The sequence below is a fragment of the Haliotis asinina genome, chromosome 3 (assembly GCF_037392515.1).
Source record: "Haliotis asinina isolate JCU_RB_2024 chromosome 3, JCU_Hal_asi_v2, whole genome shotgun sequence".
Lineage (NCBI taxonomy): Eukaryota > Metazoa > Mollusca > Gastropoda > Lepetellida > Haliotidae > Haliotis > Haliotis asinina.
The window spans coordinates 38,625,889-38,645,484 of NC_090282.1; the positions used below are offsets into that span (position 1 = coordinate 38,625,889).

Below are 19,596 nucleotides of genomic sequence, written 5' to 3' on the forward strand. Positions count from 1 at the left end.
CTTTATGAAACCAGTTGTTCCTATAGTAGTCGTATCACGTCATGTGATTTCAAGATGGCAGCCCCCGTTGTAAACACACGAGATATGGGTGTGACAAGTGATGTTTCTTAGCGTGTCTTTGATAATTGTTGTCTGAAACACGTTATTTGGTAAACCGTAAACATATCACCTGTAACTGGCAAACAATGTGAGTACATTTGTGGTGACTTTTCTTTGGAAACACTTCGAATAACTGAAAATGATCGAAGCTCGAGTTCCCGTGTTATGATTAAAGTTATGTTCCAAGTCAGTGATATTTCGACAATTTCGGGGGTTATGGTGATAGTAGTTGTTGATTTACCTGAGAAAGCCACAGTGACTCAAATCATTGGATGATCATGGATTATTGTTACGAATCGCTAACCATTCAGTGACTTACTGACAAAAGCTTGTGGACGTAACCAAACTAATTCGTAGTCACAGAGAATTCACAGACGCTGAGAATCAATACACTGGATAGTTTCAAAGGTGCATTAAGCCCACCTTACTGAATCACTCCAAGATGATAAACCTGCGTTATGTCTGTCCAAAGCAGAGGAATATCACTACAGAGATCTGACCATTTATTTTATCAAATATTTAATGACTTACCTGCAGATTTGTGACTGGACAAGATGAACGTCCAATATGAGAGGATTGATGAGATCGCAGGGGAGGATATGCGACCTGACCTCTACTACCAGATGGAAAGAAATCCTACTGGGCCAGAAAGAAGATGGCCTAAAGTTATTGGAGTTGTAGAAATCATCAGTGGATTTATTACAGCTTTCTTAGGTAAGCTTGGGCATGTTGGATGTGCCAGTGATAAACTGTTAATCCCTCATCCGGGATTATCTGTCGGCACATGAAACAAAATGGGCAAGTGGGACTAACCCAATGAAATGTAAACAGTTGAAAACAAGAACCCCAAATATTTGAAGTCGTTCTTGAAAAGAGTGACAGGCAATTTTTGTACCGTGAATCAGCTGATTACAGTTTCATCAATCCCTGTCTTCGTCCATTAGTCTCGTCATGACACTTCAGTAAGTTATTACCTGATAACCAATTCAAAGCATCCACTAATTTTAAGTTGTTATTTCTGTAGTCTGTTATGCACTTTCCAGCAAAAATATTGAGCAAGTGAAGATCCTTACATGCAGCAATAAAGATGCAAATGCTGTTTAAGCATTTTCACAGTATTTGCCCAAGGCATAAATAGTTGGGAGTCATCAATATTCTCTGGTTTCATGAGAGGGAGTCATGGACATGTTTTTGGGTGTCAGCTTCAGTTTGGAACTTTCATCAAGACATCAACCGTTATTGTTTAACGAGAACGAGAAAAAACAAGGCCGGGCCAGTCAGGTATATTTGATCATCATTGAGCAGTTAGCTGGCAAACTATAAGCTATGTAGTTTTAAGCAACAGCAAATTACTGCTTGACAAGTGGTAGATCAACCATGACCTGAAAATTGACCCCAATTTGCATATATGGGAACACCCTCCAGAAAATTCCATTTGAAACATGGGGGACAGATTGTCGTCTAAATTTTGAAAAGTTCAATTTCCTTGTGCGAATCGTGTTGTGATGGTATCTTGCTGAACTAAATCGCTCTACAAGACACGTGTTAAACAGTAGCGGTATTGATTTCACGCCGCGGTTACTATGTCTTGCGCGTGCTTAATGGCCAATCTACCTGTAGCAACCAAGTGTATTTGTCCAGATTACATGCCCTGTCTGCTTGTCATATACTTGTTTACTGCGCTGGCTCTTCTAATACTTGTCAAGCAGTCAACTTTAGATTCTATGAGCAAAGGGTCAACAATAATGCAAGCTTCTAAATTCACTGTATATTTGAGATCATTTGTGCGTCAAATACACAGGTTTTCTGCATCAGGGTAAAGACTGTGTCAATACAAATGTAGTTTCTTGTAATTTCAAAACACTGTTGTTGGGTTAAGATTGCAACTGAATGAAAAAGTACTATTATGACAATTTGTTAAAAATGTTGGGAAGGCATAGAATTTAATCTCAGAAGTAAGTATCTAGACTTCTAGCTAGTTATATGAATAGTATTTATGTTTGTCATCTTGATCAAGGTTTGATTTACCCAAAATAGTTATGTTTAAAATGCGGACATTTAAATTTGATGTACCCTGTATGTGTTTCTCACAGTAACTTATCATGGTTAGTTCCAGAACACCGAATCACAAGTTTAAGACATTCAAGACTGCCAATAATTACGCTTTTGGCTTTCAGCTGATGCAGACACTGGTTGTACTATATAGTGTTAGTATGTTTCGTCATTTTTCATGTCATGATTGTAATCAGATATCAAACAAGTATAACGGAAAGATACAGCATTTAGTGAGAAGGCTGTGAAAATAGGTCAATATCCTTGCGTCAGACATTCTTGTATGTGATCATGGTGATGTTGTAGCAGAATAATAGAGGACTTGCTGGAGTATGAACAGCATTCCAGTATCAGTGTTACTTCAGGTCATTATTGGAATGATACTGACAATCGTTGGACAAAAACACAGATACTTATGTTGTAGTAGTGATATGTTCTTTAAAAATGTCGGGTCAGTTATCTTTAACCATCAGTGTCAGCTGGAGCTAAACATATCCACTACATAGATAGTCATCAGCCAGGGTGCTCCGGTTAGCTTGACTTAATCAGCAGGTCAGTGTCACACTGAACATGAGGAAGGGAAATGTTTATGGTTTCCACTGACAAATGATATCAGTCATATCATGCATATTCATATCATGTTGTAACCATAGTAACATCATGACCTCTCCATGATTAATATGATTTATCAGAGTAAACTGTAACCTAAAACAATCACTATCTAGACCTGTTCAGAGGTAGACATTTTCCTTAAAGAAATATCACTAAAAATGAAGTGTATAGAAGCAAAAGATGGATAAGTGTTTCTGAGACATCCATTTTATCATCATGATTGTATTTCTGTGTTATTACTACCAGATAAATTTGCTAACTGATCTTTATTTTTACACTGAACCTCATCAGTATCGTTAATATCACTACCATAGGTAACCATGGTAACTAGGTTTAGAGTTAAGCTCACAAAATAGCCCCTGGCCCACAAGACCCTGGCTAGTAAATATCTAGTCAGGTCGGTAAAACTGCACAGATTACTGGCTAGTGAATTTTCATGATGATACTTTGCCTAGTTGTATTCATTTGCTTAGTCTCTTCATTCAAATACTGGGCTAGTGAATTAGTATGTGGACCAGTAGCTTTCCGACATAGCTGGCTAGCAAAAGTTTGAAACTATTTTGCATGATTTAAAGCACATCAAATTGTTTTAAATTGAAGAAATGTCGACTTGAATATGAAATAACATCTTTCCCATAATCATAATTGTGTTCTGTATGTCCATTTCATTTGATGTTGGTAACCAGACTGACAGAAGGTTATTCAGTATTTCAGGCCATATGACCTATAGTACAACTGTTATATATTGTTACATCACACAGTGACATTGATGTATAAATATTGATTAAAATATTGCTGTCTAATTTAACCAATAGACATAGAAGATAATCATGGTAATATGAGCATGCAGACAATGTCCATTCACTAACATTAATAGGAAATCTTTCATGCAAGACTAATTTTTGTCCATGAAAGCAAATCATGCAGTTGAATATTTGTCTTCTTAAAAAACTTTTGTTTCTTTCTTGTACATCTTCAGCATGTTATGGGCATAGGAAATGTGTTCCTGACATTTAATGGGTTTTATTACACACAAGGTGCTTTTGTGTACATGCATGTTGATTTTGAGGTGTTAAATGGTATTTTTGCTTGATTTTTACGTGTATGAATCAAGTATCTTTTAATGTTATGGTAGATGTATTTTAAATCATAACTGTTAAACTATTTAGTGGTTAACAAAGCTCATTTGTTTTAAGTGTTCACATTATGGAAGAACAGACTGATTTCAGTGCATCCTGTTATGAAATGTAATAAACTTCTGGTAGTGCACAATACTATTTGATAAACATGTTAAGTGTCACAGAGTTCCAGATTTGATGCATATTTATGTATTTTATGCAGTAAAAATCTCATTTACTCAATTAATTTCAAATCTAGGAGTACAAACAATAACACTTAAATAAATAATAAAAAATAATAACAATCACTCAAAACCCAATAGGTCTGCAATACCTTGCATACTTTACTCAGTTAACTGAATTACCTTTTGTATGATAATTCATCATGGTGCTCACCAAACTCTGCAACAGCATTAACAAATGTTTAGCGATGCTTTGTTACTATGCACATATACTATCATCCCTGTAGCCATTATTCTGAGACTACTGTAGGAGTCACATGGCTTCTATGTTGAGTGTTTGAAATGGCTGCGAACTATTTGGCAATGTTAGAATTACTACAAACTTATGTTTATTGAGAAGCATTTATATTTACATATTTAGAAGTGTTAACTACCCAATAAGGATAAGAAACTCTGTGTAGAAGTACGCAATTCTTTTAACTAGTGTGAGTATAAAAAATGCAAGTTACTCCTCAGAAATGCAATTGCTCATACATACACAGACACTGGAGTAAATACCCAGTTGCTTGAAAAATTATCTGGAGCTCTAGTGTCACACAGTTCAGAGAAGATGATATTGATGAATATTCCCAGCTCTATATTTTCCCAGTCAAATTTTATATTACTTTCGTAAGTATTGAATACAGATGAGATCATTTGTCTGAACGCTTGGTTCAACTGTACCATGAATTTTACATCATCAGTGCTGAGTGGTTGATTTGAAAGTTTAGCTATTTTGAAATATTTCATGTGATTTCACTGATAAATAATCACAAGAAAATGTAAAACTCAATCCAAGGTGTGTTGCCAAGTGAACAAAACATAATCTCATGAATGAAAGTTATACATTTAAAATATATATAGCTATTAATCTCTTGAATGCAACCATATGAACTGCAGTAGGATTTTTGAAAACATATCATCACTATATATCATGATTCATGATGTGCTGTTGCAGCCTATATCTGATATTACGCTGAATCAGTAAATGTATTGAAACTGGTATGCTGTTCCATCATCAGTCCAAGTGAAATGATGTGATTATGTAGCTTATACTGGGACAGACCTCACTACACATGTTTATAATGACTCATACAACAGTCCAGTCAAATGGCCTGCTCATCATGAGACACAACCATTCAAAATCCAAGCATGCCCTGAATGATGACCTGTCATGTCTTGCTCAGAGATGAAATCTAAAACAGGAAATGTAATACAGTTGCCGTACGTTGTTTTGAGTGCAACATTGTGCCCTGTGTACCCTGTGTATCATATCATGGACACATGCACTTTCAGATTGTGCCCTGTGTACCCTGTGTATCATATCATGGACACACACACTTTCAGATTGTGACCTGTGTACCTTGTGTATCATATCATGGACACATGCACTTTCAGATTGTGACCTGTGTACCCTGTGTATCATATCATGGACACATGCACTTTCAGATTGTGCCCTGTGTACCCTGTGTATCATATCATGGACACACACACTTTCAGATTGTGACCTGTGTACCTTGTGTATCATATCATGGACACACACACTTTCAGATTGTGACCTGTGTACCTTGTGTATCATATCATGGACACACACACTTTCAGATTGTGACCTGTGTACCCTGTGTATCATATCATGGACACATGCACTTTCAGATTGTGCCCTGTGTACCCTGTGTATCATATCATGGACACACACACTTTCAGATTGTGACCTGTGTACCTTGTGTATCATATCATGGACACATGCACTTTCAGATTGTGACCTGTGTACCCTGTGTATCATATCATGGACACATGCACATTCAGATTGTGACCTGTGTACCCTGTGTATCATATCATGGACACATGCACTTTCAGATTGTGCCCTGTGTACCCTGTGTATCATATCATGGACACACACACTTTCAGATTGTGACCTGTGTACCTTGTGTATCATATCATGGACACATGCACATTCAGATTGTGACCTGTGTACCCTTTGTATCATATCATGGACACATGCACTTTCAGATTGTGACCTGTGTACCCTGTGTATCATATCATGGACACATGCACTTTCAGATTGTGACCTTTGTACCCTGTGTATCATATCATGGACACATGCACTTTCAGATTGTGACCTGTGTACCCTGTGTATCATATCATGGACACATGCACATTCAGATTGTGACCTGTGTACCCTGTGTATCATATCATGGACACATGCACTTTCTGCATGGTACCTGTGTACCCTGTGTATCATATCATGGACACATGCACTTTCTGCATGGTACCTGTGTACCCTGTGTATCATATCATGGACACATGCACTTTCAGATTGTGACCTGTGTACCCTGTGTATCATATCATGGACACATGCACTTTCTGCATGGTACCTGTGTACCCTGTGTATCATATCATGGACACATGCACTTTCAGATTGTGACCTGTGTACCTTGTGTATCATATCATGGACACATGCACTTTCAGATTGTGACCTGTGTACCCTGTGTATCATATCATGGACACATGCACTTTCTGCATGGTACCTGTGTACCCTGTGTATCACATCATGGACACATGCACTTTCAGATTGTGACCTGTGTACCCTGTGTATCATATCATGGACACATGCACATTCAGATTGTGACCTGTATACCCTGTGTATCATATCATGGACACATGCACATTCAGATTGTGACCTGTGTACCCTGTGTATCATATCATGGACACATGCACTTTCTGCATGGTACCTGTGTACCCTGTGTATCATATCATGGACACATGCACTTTCTGCATGGTACCTGTGTACCATCAGTATACCATCACAATGATATAGTGGACACTATCATAGAGTAATGTCTGATCGTGACCTGTGCACATTACTTGCAATAAGTATGAAAATAACAGATATTGCGTCTTGTCTTTCAGGTGCAATGGAGGTGTTTATAGTGCCAATGACAGACAACATCCATGATTCAGATGTGATTTACTTGAATAAAACTAACTGCTATGGTGCAGGCATTCTGGCAGGAATAATGGTAAGTATATATAGGAATAGTGGTAAGTATATTAAGGAATAATGGTAAGTATATACAGGAATAATGATAAGTATATATAGGAATAATGGTTTGTATAGGAATAATGGTTTGTATATATAAGAATAATCGTAAGTAAATATACTCAAAGTAGGTGAGTGAGTGAGTTATGATTTGCTGAGTGTTTAGCAACATTCCAGCAATATCATTCCATGGGACACCACATGGTGCCAATGTGGGATTCGAACATTGGTCCTCACATGACAAGCAAACCCTTTGACCACTGGACTAACCCCACCACACCTCAAAGTAAGTATAGGATAATGATCATGGATAATTTTTGATGGATAGAATAAATGAGGCTTATTAGCCCATAAATATAAACTTATGATTAGTTTGATCTCTAAAAGGAAATGACCCATGAAGGTCCAGGGTAGAACAGGTCTTGAGCAACCCATGCTTGCCACAAAAGGCAACTATGTTTGTCATAACATGCGACTGATGGAATTGGGTGGACAGGCTCGCTGACTTGGATAACTTATGTCATCGGTTCACATTAGATCTTCAAGCAGCACTTTTGTCACGTTTTTCTCAGCAACACTCCTGGAGCTAAGGTGTTAGTTCATTCCTCCAATGGGATGTGTACCAAATGTCAATAAGTACTGCCACATACTTTATGCATAACAGAAGTTTGAAGTTGATGATAGTGATTTCACTTTTCTCCTCTATGTGTGATATAACATATTGTCATTGTTTCAGATGATCTTAACAGGAAGCACAGCCATACGGGCATCCATCAGCAAACGAGCTTCAACGGTAAGGGTTACGAATCTCTAATACGTTGTGAATGGTCAATGAATGTCTCTCAGATTTTGCAAACAGGATGTAATTACAAGTAATAAGGAAAGATGTGGAAAGAGTCTAAGTTTTTTTATTGATCTTGTTATTGTTAAACCCGAACAATATAGTTCAATACAGTTTTCATGGGTGGATCCAGGCTTTTGTAGAACGGTAGTGTGGTGGGTGGGAGGGGTGGTGATACCAGGGTAGTATAGCTTGACCCATCCAAAACTAGTAAAATTCAGGAAAATGAGTCACATTTCCTTGTTGATGACCATTTTTACCTTCAGCTGAATATCAACACTCCACAGGACATTTATGTGGAAATATTCATTCCTGACAGAGATTAATATGAATTTATTTGGTAATATTTTTAGTTTTATGTGGGTATTTGATATGTGTTTCCTGCCATGGGTCATTTTGTTTACAGAAACAAGTACCAACATAACCATTTTTTAGATATCAAACTTTATTTCAAATGACTTCCAATTTGCATCTGTCCATGTCATGCCCCATGAGTGTTGCCTATCGCACAAGGTCCTAACAGCAGTTCATGTCTGTGTGGGGCTGTAAGGTGGTCCAGTGGTTAAAGCGCCAGCTCATCATGCTGAAAACCCGGGGTCGATTCCCAATATGGGTATGATGTGTGAAACTCATTTCTGGTCTCCTCCACCATGATATTGATGGAATATTGCTAAAATCCTACCTCCTCATTCACTCACTCATGTCTGTGTTGTAGCTTGACCCAGGAGGAACTTCCATGATATGAGCACTCATTATTATTCTGCTGATCATGCAGATAATTACATTTAAACAGACAAACTTGACCATGTTGCAAATACAAGGTGTGTGGCATCTCATATGTGCTTCCTTGCAACAATGACACACAATGAAGATCTTGGTTAGAATTGGTCTTCAGCAACTCCTGCTTGTCTTAACAGGCGACTTAAGGTGTTGGGTGGTCAGGCTTGACTTAGTTGACACGTCATCGTATTCCAGCTGCATAGATCACGAATTGTCTGGTCCAGACTCAATTATTTACAGACCTCTGCCATATAGCGGGAATATTGCTGAATGTGATGTTAATCTTAACTCACTCCTGGCAATAACAGTCCTTACATGGTATGTTAGCTATCAATCAATTTGTCTGTATAGTTTATTAGGTTTCCATAATCCATCAGAATTGTAATATGAAAAATGTGAAAATAGAAACAACACTTGATTAAGTCATACCAAAGCTGAACACAATAGTGTGTGTGTTTCCCAGGTGTACCGCTTCTACAACCTGACCATGCTGACCCTGGCTCTGTATGTGGCGATAACCATCTTCCTCATCACAGCCTATGGACTTGGCTGGACGGTCAAGTCCAAGTATCCAGTGAGTACTTGGCCACTTCATGGAGAGGAGCAATGTACCAGTGTTGCAAATCATCATGATACAGAGTGCTATCCCTTTTATTATTGAGCAATTAGAGTATTAGTTGTTACATGTTAGTAATTCCATGATGATGGTCTTTCGTTACTCTTTTCCATGAAATCGAAATCTGCTTGATCAAAATTATTCTGTTTGAGCCATTACTCCTTTTCATGAAATCCAGATCTTCTTGACAATTTCTTTCCAGTGAATACGCAGTGCCATTTAGAAAGCAGGCACATGTAACACATTTCTAAATGGCATTGTGTAAAGATAGCTTCCATTTTTGTGGTGGCTGAGTGGGTTAGATGTCTCACTTTATGTACTGGCGATTAGGTGCCTGACTCTTAGGATGTTGGTTTGAGCCATGGAAAGGACTAAACCCAACAAAATACTAGAATGCTTCATTGAGAAAGCGAAATCTAAAATATAAAATGAGTTAACTTTCATTCCATTTCAGCCAAATACTCACATCCATGAAGTCCACATCTTCGTGACAGTCAGCACCGTGCTGGGTCTGATGTTTGTCACGTCAGCGTTTGTCAAGTACTATGACCTTGTGTTCTGTGGCGAGATGCAGCTCAGCAAGAAATGGCTGGACTGTCTATGTTGCTGTTTTAACAGAAGGGTACGTCAACGCTCCTTTCACGAGGCACATCAGTAACTTTTTGATGGGGCACTGTTGACCAGTTAACAATGATTAATCCATAGATACGAGTATGTCAAAGTTCATTCATCAGTTGTGCCCTTTAATCTTTCAGTTTCTGTGATGTCTTTTTGTTAAGTTGTCATGTTTCTCTTGATGTTCCCATAGTTTTCATAATTAGCTCATAACCAAATTTATTTCACATGAAACCACACTGACTACTATACTGATACATGAATGTACAGGGTGTAACTTTGCATTTTCAGATTGTAGTGATGCAGATGAAATAGATCTAAAAAGAAAGCAAGTGCTCTATATATGTTTCAACCCAATTGCCTGGTTTAATGGGAAAGAAAAAATTCTGTATGTTCCAAATGAAATATCAGAACATCAAATACTGACTTGCATAAAACATTGAAATAACTCCCACTAAAGCTCCAAATTTATCTGAAAAGTGCGCCAATCATCTGGTACCAAACTGCCAGTAGTCTTCAGATTTGGTTTGCTTTTGGATCAGGACCTGTGAAGGTCAGGGTTAGAATTGGTCCTCACACAGCCCATACTTGTATTAAGAGGCAGCTAACAGGATTGGGTGGTCAGGCTCACTGACTTGGTTGAAGCATGTCATCATTTCACAGCTGCATAGGTGGGATGCATCCTGCCGGTTGGAAAGAGACAAACTCACACCCTGCTATACCTTATTTTTATATTTACTTAGATATGTATGTTTTCATCCTTTGTAACTCTAGGACTTTCATAATAACAACCCTGGATCTATTCCAGCTTTCTCACAATTTCAAATCAATGACCTTGTGATCATGATTTTTATGGGGAGGCATGTATAGTACTAGCCCTTCCACCCCCTCGCCTTTGACTTTGAGTTGAAAAGCAAATCATATTGGCTCATATAGTCCAACATTCTCTTCCCACAGAGGTTACTCCTGTCATATCTTCCTACGTAACCTCTGTTCTAATACGGCCATATTTCCAGGAAATCCCCTCGCAGCAAAAAATCGCAACAGGAATTATCTCCCTTGTTGCTATCCAATCAGAGCACCCGTTAAAAAGACTTAGCTCCAATATGGTGGCCCCCATGGAGTTGGTTCATCAATGTGCGAAGGAAAGATTCGGTATTTCATGCTTAATTGAAAATCAGAAACTGGTAATAGAGAGTGCAGGGATCAATCGCTATGTTTGTAGAAACAAAAACTGGTTGTGGCAAGTTTTCCCGATGCATTCAGAAATTACCTAGAACTTGCGAATGATCACTCTTGAAACAACGTCTCTGACTGCACAACTAAATCTGAACACCTCCAATCAGAGAGGTTATAGACAGAGGTTAGGTAGGAAGATATGACAGCAGTAACCTCTTTGGGAAGAGAATGATAGTCCAAGGGCAGATGCTTTGAGATCAGGAGAACCACAGGAATAGACCCAGGAGTTAGCACAGGTTTACAACAGGGAAGCCCTGGAGGTTGAGAGGAAGTATGTTTTATGTTTTATGATAATGTTACTTTTTGTAAAGTTTGCTTTTTCCAAATGCTTTCACATGTGTCCACATTGGAACTAAATACCCTGCTGGCTTGTAATATACCCCCACAAGTCCTAGGTAGTCACAAACATACAACCTTCAAGTTTTATCAAAGTCCACTAGTCACAACTTCCACATATGCAGGGGACAAGTGAAAACCAGTGCTATACTTATAATTCTCAGTGTTTCAGTTTTATGCGTATTTGAGAAGATGTAGTAAGTATTTGTGTCTTCTTGAGAAAGGACTAGCTACACACTCCGAGGACTAGTGACATTAGGTATACAATGGTTCACTGGACACTGACACTGACACTGGACACTGGACACTGGACACTGGACACTGACACTGACACTGACACTGGACACCCAAGAGCCGTCCATCTATGTTCACCCACCAGTGAAGATCTTGGTTAGATTTGATCTTCAGTAACCCATGCTTGTCATAAGAGGATCAGGTGATTAGGCTCTGACACATCTTTTCCAGTTGTGTAGATAGATGCTTATGATTTTAATCACTGGATTATCTGGCTGAGGCTGAATTATTTACAGACTGACATCATACAGGTGGAATATTGCTTAGTGCACCATTAGACAACAAATAACAAACATGCTCCAGCCCTCCACATCTCTCCTGGTGAATGCAAACCAACACAGTATTTGCATTTTGTAATTCCAACCATTTCAACCCTGCACACTCTTAAACTATTATTCAGAGGTCCACAAAACTAGAAGTTGATGGCAAATAGTGTGTTTACAAGGATTCAACCTTAGTGTAGATTAATACAGCTTTTGATGTAATGGGACTTTAATTTAGTGATTAGTAATGTAACTCCTTTCCGGGTCTTGTGTTAAACTTTAAACCGGATTGTTATTCTAATTAATATTGGTTTTATTCACTTGCTGCTTTTGTGAATAGTTTACAGTATTTTTCAGTATTGATGCAGATTCCTTGAATGTGAATGTCACAGCAATGTGTGTCAAACTTTACATATTTTGATTATATTGTATATCATAAACACAGGTCACTGCACAATACTGATTGCAGGGTTTGGTAAAGAACAATATCTTTAATGTTATTAATATTGTTAAATGATCCATTACCTTTCAAAATATGTTGTAACTTTAGGTTATATATTATAAGTAATGCATGCACTAATTGCAACAATTGCACCATCCCACTCACCGTTCACCAAATCTGGCTCCTGCAAATAGTATATTGTATGATTTAAGACAAACATATGTGTAAAATGTCATGCAAAGGTTGTTTGTTTTACAGTTACTGCAAACCGAGTATCAACATTGATAGAAAGTTTTTTAGTAAGTAGCAGCTTTTGTATGGCAGTTATTATAAGATCAAGTCATTGAAGATGAGATGCTATTCAAACCATCTTTCATCTTTGAAGCTATTGATAGGTCTAGAGTTTTGACTAATATATGCACATTAACACAAACACTTTATTATTTTTAGCACGTTGCACTTACATTTGAGTGATATCTATTTTGGTTGTGGTATATCTTTAATGTGAATCATAAATCCTAATTTATATATGCAATGCAGAACATAGATTTTGTAGCTAACAGCTTTTTAAAGTGAACTGTCTAAAAGGACTTTACTTTTGTACAATAATCATCTGAATTTCTATTGCAACATTCATGCTGGATTGTAACTGGCTGAGGCCCATTCAAGTATTTTCAAATAGCTGCTACAGAGAATACTTTTAAGTTCCTTGTGTTTGAATTGCCGGTTTGTTGACATCACATTTGGTTCACAAAACCTGCAATTTTGTGTCTTTATTTAATCGAATGAGACACCATTCTTTGGGGCTTGTTAATATTTTCCAAGTAAAACAGATCCAAGGGGAATAACTGTAAATGCCTAACTGACACTCTTACCAATTTGGTGTAAAGTATGCTTGCATATGGCCTACCTCCAATAAAATTTGAGTTAGGTAAATTTCTTTGAGTGTCAGTTTAGAAGGTGGGATCTACATTATTATACAAACTTTGTGGATAACAGATTCTTTGTTTTCATGAGGGTGATGTTTTATTACAGATTCTTGTACTGTTCTCAAACAGGAATGGCAATGGTACAAGAATCTGCATCAGAACATCACATTCATGAAATGAAGTGGTTATCCATAGAGTCTGTTCAATATTGTAGGTAAATTTGTTGTCTGTTGGACGTAAAGTAAGAGGGTGTCTGTCTGCTCATGTTAGCCTAAAGACCATTGTTTAATGAAAAGTTAGTGCAAGCAAACATTCAGCCAGTATTCTCTGGTCAATAGGTGTATGTAGCCACCCGAATGACATTCCAAAAGGTCCTTAAGACAGGTCTTTAGGACATATAAGATGCCATATCAAAAGTTAAAATCAATGAAATATTTTATTTCATGTGTTTCCAGGAAAATAGTGTAAGCAACAGTTTGTATCTTCATAGAAAGCATAAATTAATCAGGTTTTGAGTACTGCTTGTAGGATAGTCATACTAATATCAGATCCCTGTGCTAACTATTACTGCATAAGGCTGTAGGAAAAATATTAAAGATATGAAGTTAGGTTACCACTCATTATATTGTATGAGTGAGCATTGCAGCTGTGATCATCTATCAGGTGGCAAGTGGTTTGATGTATACTCATAGGCAAATGTTATTTTGACAGGGAATTCTTTCATTGGTAATCATGTAAATAAAGTTTTGGATTTGAACCAGAGAAAGTGTGTGTTCAAAATGGTAAAAAAATGCATCCAAGTAGTTGTTTGAATTACATGAGATTTGTTAGAAGCAAGACATAATCAAGAAATACCCAACATCTAACTATTCCAACAGGAAACCTTGATGAAATGCTTTGGAATTTTTCTTTGTACATTCCTTCGTAGATCTGAAGTTGATAGATTTCATTCAAGGGGAGTAACTCTACTTCACCTGACTTGTTGGACAGGTTTTATCTACATTCACAAGTAATTTGAATTAATATGATTCATGATCTTGATCATTTTAAGAAAAATGAACTTTAAAATGTGCAGAATCATGTTATTGACTCATCAGGGCCATTGCTGAAATGTGACATGCCCCAGATGTGATATAGTCCCCATTACCCCATGTTTGCTGTGGTAGTCAACTCAATGCATAGTTAGGACAAATGGCTGCCTACATCTCATATTACCCAGATGATATGGATGGTTGTCAGGTTCTCCTTAGTAGCTGGAGTGATGGAGACCCAAGTATTAACATGCTGCTGAGTAAAACATAAGTACTTGCATGCCAATAAATAAAACTTCCACTCATGAATTTATTCATAGAACAGGGTACTCACATTGTGACTACTTTGCGTTCCATGTTCAGAGGGTGACAAATCTGTATGTTTCAGCTTTAAGTAAGACAATGGGCCAAAGATTTCAATGAAATCTTACCTACCTATGTATATAAGAAAAGATAGGTCATTACTTGTATACATATGTTTTGTTAGACTGCAAATGGTTGAACTATTAACACCTCAAGGGAAATAATTTTTTTGTTTCTCTTCACAGCAAAGTGGGGCACAGACATATTCCAGAATGGCTGCAAGAGGAAGCCAACCGCCAGGCCTACCCATATAGATGATAGATCTCTTGCACAAGGTCGTCAGTGATTCTTTTGCCTGTCTGTCCTCTGTTGCGTTCCGTATTCAAGAACATGATTGAGAACTCTGACACTTAACATCGAAAAAAGAGAGTTATCTACCCTGAACTGATGGATATAAAGTGATATTATTAAGTGTTTAATGCCATCTCAAGGTAAAATATTCTCATTGTCTTTTGTATCTATTATGTTCCTGATGAAATACATCCGTACCTTTAGTTTAAAGTGATTTCTAAAATAAATGAGGTCTGTGGTGAAAAGACTGATGGGGTAGCCTTGTGGTCAGAGCGTTCATTCATAACACTAAAGACCTGGATACAATGTGTGAAGCCCATTTCTGGTGTCCCCTACGGTGACATTGCTGGAATATTTCTTAAAGCAGCCTAGAGGTAGTAGAACCCAACTCACTCACTCTGTTGTGAAAGGGTTGATGGGGTAGCCAAGTGGTCAAAGCGTTCATTCATCACGCCAAAGACCTGGATTCTATTCCACACATGGGAACAATGTGAGTAGCCCATTTCTGGTGTCCCTCACTGTAATATTGGTGGAATATTGCTGAAAGTGTTGATTACCATACTCACTCACTCTAGGGTGAAAGTAGATTGTTGTTATGTCATCTTGACATCTTTTCACTGAATTTACTTTTAGATTTTCTTTCATGTGAAAGATGTTTTTCCTGTTCAGTGATCTCCAGTTGTCTCAATATCATAGGAATACAGTCAGTAATAATGTTTGTGTATGTTTATTTCATCTGTCAACCACAAAAACAATGATGACACATAAACATGACCTGGGGCTCTTTTCACAAAGCAGCCTTTACTAAGGTTAACCATCACTCCTATTCTATAATACTGCACGAAGATTACTTTAGTGACTTGCAATCACCTGAGAGTTTAGTGACAGGAGACCCTGCTCTTATGCTGATAGACTGTCTGTGATTCCATCCATTGCTTAGGACACAGGCATCTGACCACAACTCAGTTCTTAGATGAAGACTTCAAGAAATCCAAATGCGGAGTTTTCTTTAACTAATATTTAGGTCAGATGCCTTTGAAAAGTCATTTACAAATGTGTGTACCGGTATGCTAGTGTAGGAGCCTAATGATTTACAACAGGATTTGTGCGATGAGTGGTTACAGGCAAACTGCGTTTTTCTGAGGATTGTGCTTAAACAGATTCATCACCTGGGATCTTGGTCTTCACATCATTATTCCCATATTGGGATAAGTACGCAGGATTGTGTAATTACACGCTTAAGGAAGGAAATTATGATGAGGGATTTTAGTTGGAAGTCAGGCCAAATATTTATTAGTTGTTGTTTATTTGCAAGTTTCATTTCAATCAATATATTTCAATAAAACCCATGCAAAATTGATCAAGAAACACTGAAAACAATGACACCAAAGCACAGCATTTTGACTACTCATTGTCTGGTACATTTCTCCTCATCGTATCACAAACTTTGAATCAGTGAACAGAAGTCCTCTATTTCAAGATGAGTAAAATTCTCCATGTAGACGACTATGTTAACCAGAACCTGGATGTCAGCCCTGAAGAAAGTAGTTTTTGTGACACTAAATTACACAGTATTTAATTACCTGTTTTCATATGTCATTCTGCTGCGATGCAGATCAGTGCTCATATATAAGAGCATTCCTGGATCCATCTTGTTTGCTGCTGTAGAATTTGAATTTGCGACCCGCTTAAATCTGCAACTTTTAACTCTTTCTATATCCATAATGTGAAACACTGCAAATGCACTCACAGAAAATCTCCACGCCACAAAATGCAATGTATATAGAACCTTAGACCAGTAGGTAGAAGCTCTTATACTAAAGAAAAAAACTTTGATGAAAAGATTGTCAGAGAAACGATATGTTTAAGTACTTCATGTTCATAAATTATTAATTTTACATTTTTTTCTGATCCAATGAATGAATGTAGTAATATAGCTTACCTTAATTCAGAATAACTTTGGCATTTATCCCTTGTAATCTAGTTTTGGGTTTAATTTATATTTTTGTATATTGTGCTTCTTCGTGTGCATTATGTATTTACAGGTATTTAATTTTCACTTATGGGTATGTTTCGTTTGTGTACAGCACATAGAATTTGTATGTGTCATGTGTCAGTCTTTGTGTATCAGAGCCAGGACTCTTAGGCGATTCCCTGTTTTCAGGAGCAGTCTTTGAAGATAGGGGGACCTGACTTGACCTGACTGTGTGGAAGCACTCTAGAATAATGTCTTTTATAAACATATGGATGGTTTTGTCTGGCCTCAAGAATGATAGTTGGCTGGGAGTAGTTTTTGGTTGATTGTATCAAGTAGAAGCGAAAAGTTGCTGCCTTTTCTTTGTCGACACAATAAAACTTTTGGCTCCAAATGTTGTTGGACGGGGTTTCGGGATACCACAATATATTTCAGCCTGACCACCCATACTGAATATATCAGAAAGATGAAAGTTCTGCCCTATTATATCCCCAATCCTTACCTCGATGTCGAGTATTCATTTTTTTATAAGAAGGAATATACATCCATGTTCCCTCCATTAGGGTGAGTGGTCTTGTCTGATGGTTCGATTCCCCACTTTGGTACAGTATATTCCTTGTGTTCCATGATATTGCTGAAATATTCCTAAGAGATGGGCTCAAATTTACTTACTTAGCAGAGAAAGGCTTAGGTTTACGTCTCTCACTAATTGTATAGTCAGGTTGATTTGACTTATTCTGCTTTACACCTATAATTAGGCTAGCAATTGGGTGTGAATATTGCATGAAATACTCTATACAGTGCCTATAGTTATAATGAAGCAATATCCCACCTCAAAATTATGTCGATGTTATACTGTTAATGTTAGTCTGCACTCATTCTTTGCTTGCCTTGGGTTATTTGTACTCCTTCAGTTGAAGATAAGATCAAATGGAAACACTTTCAATATGTATATAACAAGGGTTTATGACTGATGCAAGGTTATGATGTGTTGTGACAGTTACATGCACAAAGCTGTTTCTAATTTGGCCAGTGTTGACTCGAAATAGTATTACCTCAGTTGCCTCCCTTTGACCATTTCAGTGACTTTGTTGGTGTGGTCAGTTCACAAGTGGTCCTAAAGATACACTGCACTGGATTAATTCCTTGCTTTTCTATGGAAGGAGAAAAAAATAACATGTAAACATCTTCACTTAAAGCATTAATGCTAAGTTAGCTAGTCAGTCCATTTCAGGAAATATTTCAGAGAAAACAATCGGCAAGTGAACTGGTATTTTGCTTACATTATGACATAAATTTATGTAACATTTTTGTGCAATGTGACCAGTGGCATCTCAAGCATTATAGTTTGTTATTCAGTATTATAAGACATAATTTATCTAAGGCCAGTGATGTGATATTCTATCCAACAAACATTGTTATCAAGTATATTTCAGATGAAATTAAACACGACATTTTGTGCCATGTACATTATAGCTACTAGAAATGACTGTCAGAAATGTGTATTACAATCAGGAAATGGAAGTCCACTGAATGTCATGGCTTTGAGTTTTATTGGGACTCTGTCATATGTAGATCAACATGCTTACCCAAATACCTTCATTCATCAAAGTTTCTAAGTTTCATCAACACTTAGTTGTTAAGAATATATGACTCCTTTTCGGAGATCTTTGTTTTGTTTATAATGGTGTTTCTTTGAACATATAAAAAAATTGTTTTGATGACATGATGATGATGATGATGATGATGATGATGATGATGATGATGCAACAATAAATTTCTTGTACTTACCATGTGATAGTTTTTGTTATCCTTTGTCTTGCATGCATTGCATCATATTAAGGTATCTATTTAGTTGATTGGTGTGTTGTTTAGCACTGCACTCACCAACATCCCATCTACATGACTATATAATTGAGTTTGGATACGACAATCTTGTGATCAACAGTGTCAGCCATGTCAGGGAAGATGACATCCCGATGCTATAGTCAAATCTGACGGACAAGCATGGGTTGCTGAAGACCAGTCACCTCATACCGGACCGTCAGGGGTTGTGTCCCTTTGGTAGCTCATGGCATGTCTCACGCTGAAGAAATGGGTTCACCGGAGTGAGTCCATTGGCGTGGTAGTGGCGGTTTTCAGAATATTTTTCTTTTGAAGGAAAGCCATGTTGAAATTTCTGTTTAATGCTTCTATTGTTTATCTCAGGCATGCACGCGGGTTTGTGGCGACTGGTACTGCACCGGACTTATTACATAAATGCATGAAGCGTTTTATGGATAACAACTTTCTAATTACGCCCTTTCGAACTAATTCTTACTTCTTCAGTTGAAAAAAATATGTTTTTTTTCAGCTGAAGGGGCAATATCTGACTTCGAAACGTCGTATAAAGAATAAAAAGAAGTCTTTTGGTAGGACTCTTCCAGGCAGCGGAATAAC

At 37.4% G+C, this 19,596-nt stretch overlaps 1 protein-coding gene across 2 annotated transcripts; it reads left to right on the top strand.

Annotated features, from left to right (window-relative positions):
* The first annotated feature begins 31 nt into the window (after positions 1 to 31).
* LOC137277964 (uncharacterized) lies at positions 32 to 18,950 on the top strand. 2 transcript variants are annotated; one of them, XM_067809984.1, is made up of 8 exons: positions 32 to 187; positions 637 to 813; positions 7,013 to 7,122; positions 7,879 to 7,935; positions 9,227 to 9,337; positions 9,834 to 10,001; positions 12,827 to 12,867; positions 15,077 to 18,950. In XM_067809984.1, the coding sequence occupies exons 2-7, from the start codon at positions 654 to 656 to the stop codon at positions 12,851 to 12,853; spliced, it is 633 nt and encodes a 210-aa protein (XP_067666085.1). In that variant the 5' UTR covers positions 32 to 187; positions 637 to 653; the 3' UTR covers positions 12,854 to 12,867; positions 15,077 to 18,950. The 2 variants fall into 2 exon arrangements, with proteins under 2 accessions (XP_067666085.1, XP_067666084.1); XM_067809983.1 differs by lacking the exon at positions 12,827 to 12,867 and having other exon boundaries at positions 42 to 187.
* Positions 18,951 to 19,596: the final 646 nt, after the last annotated feature.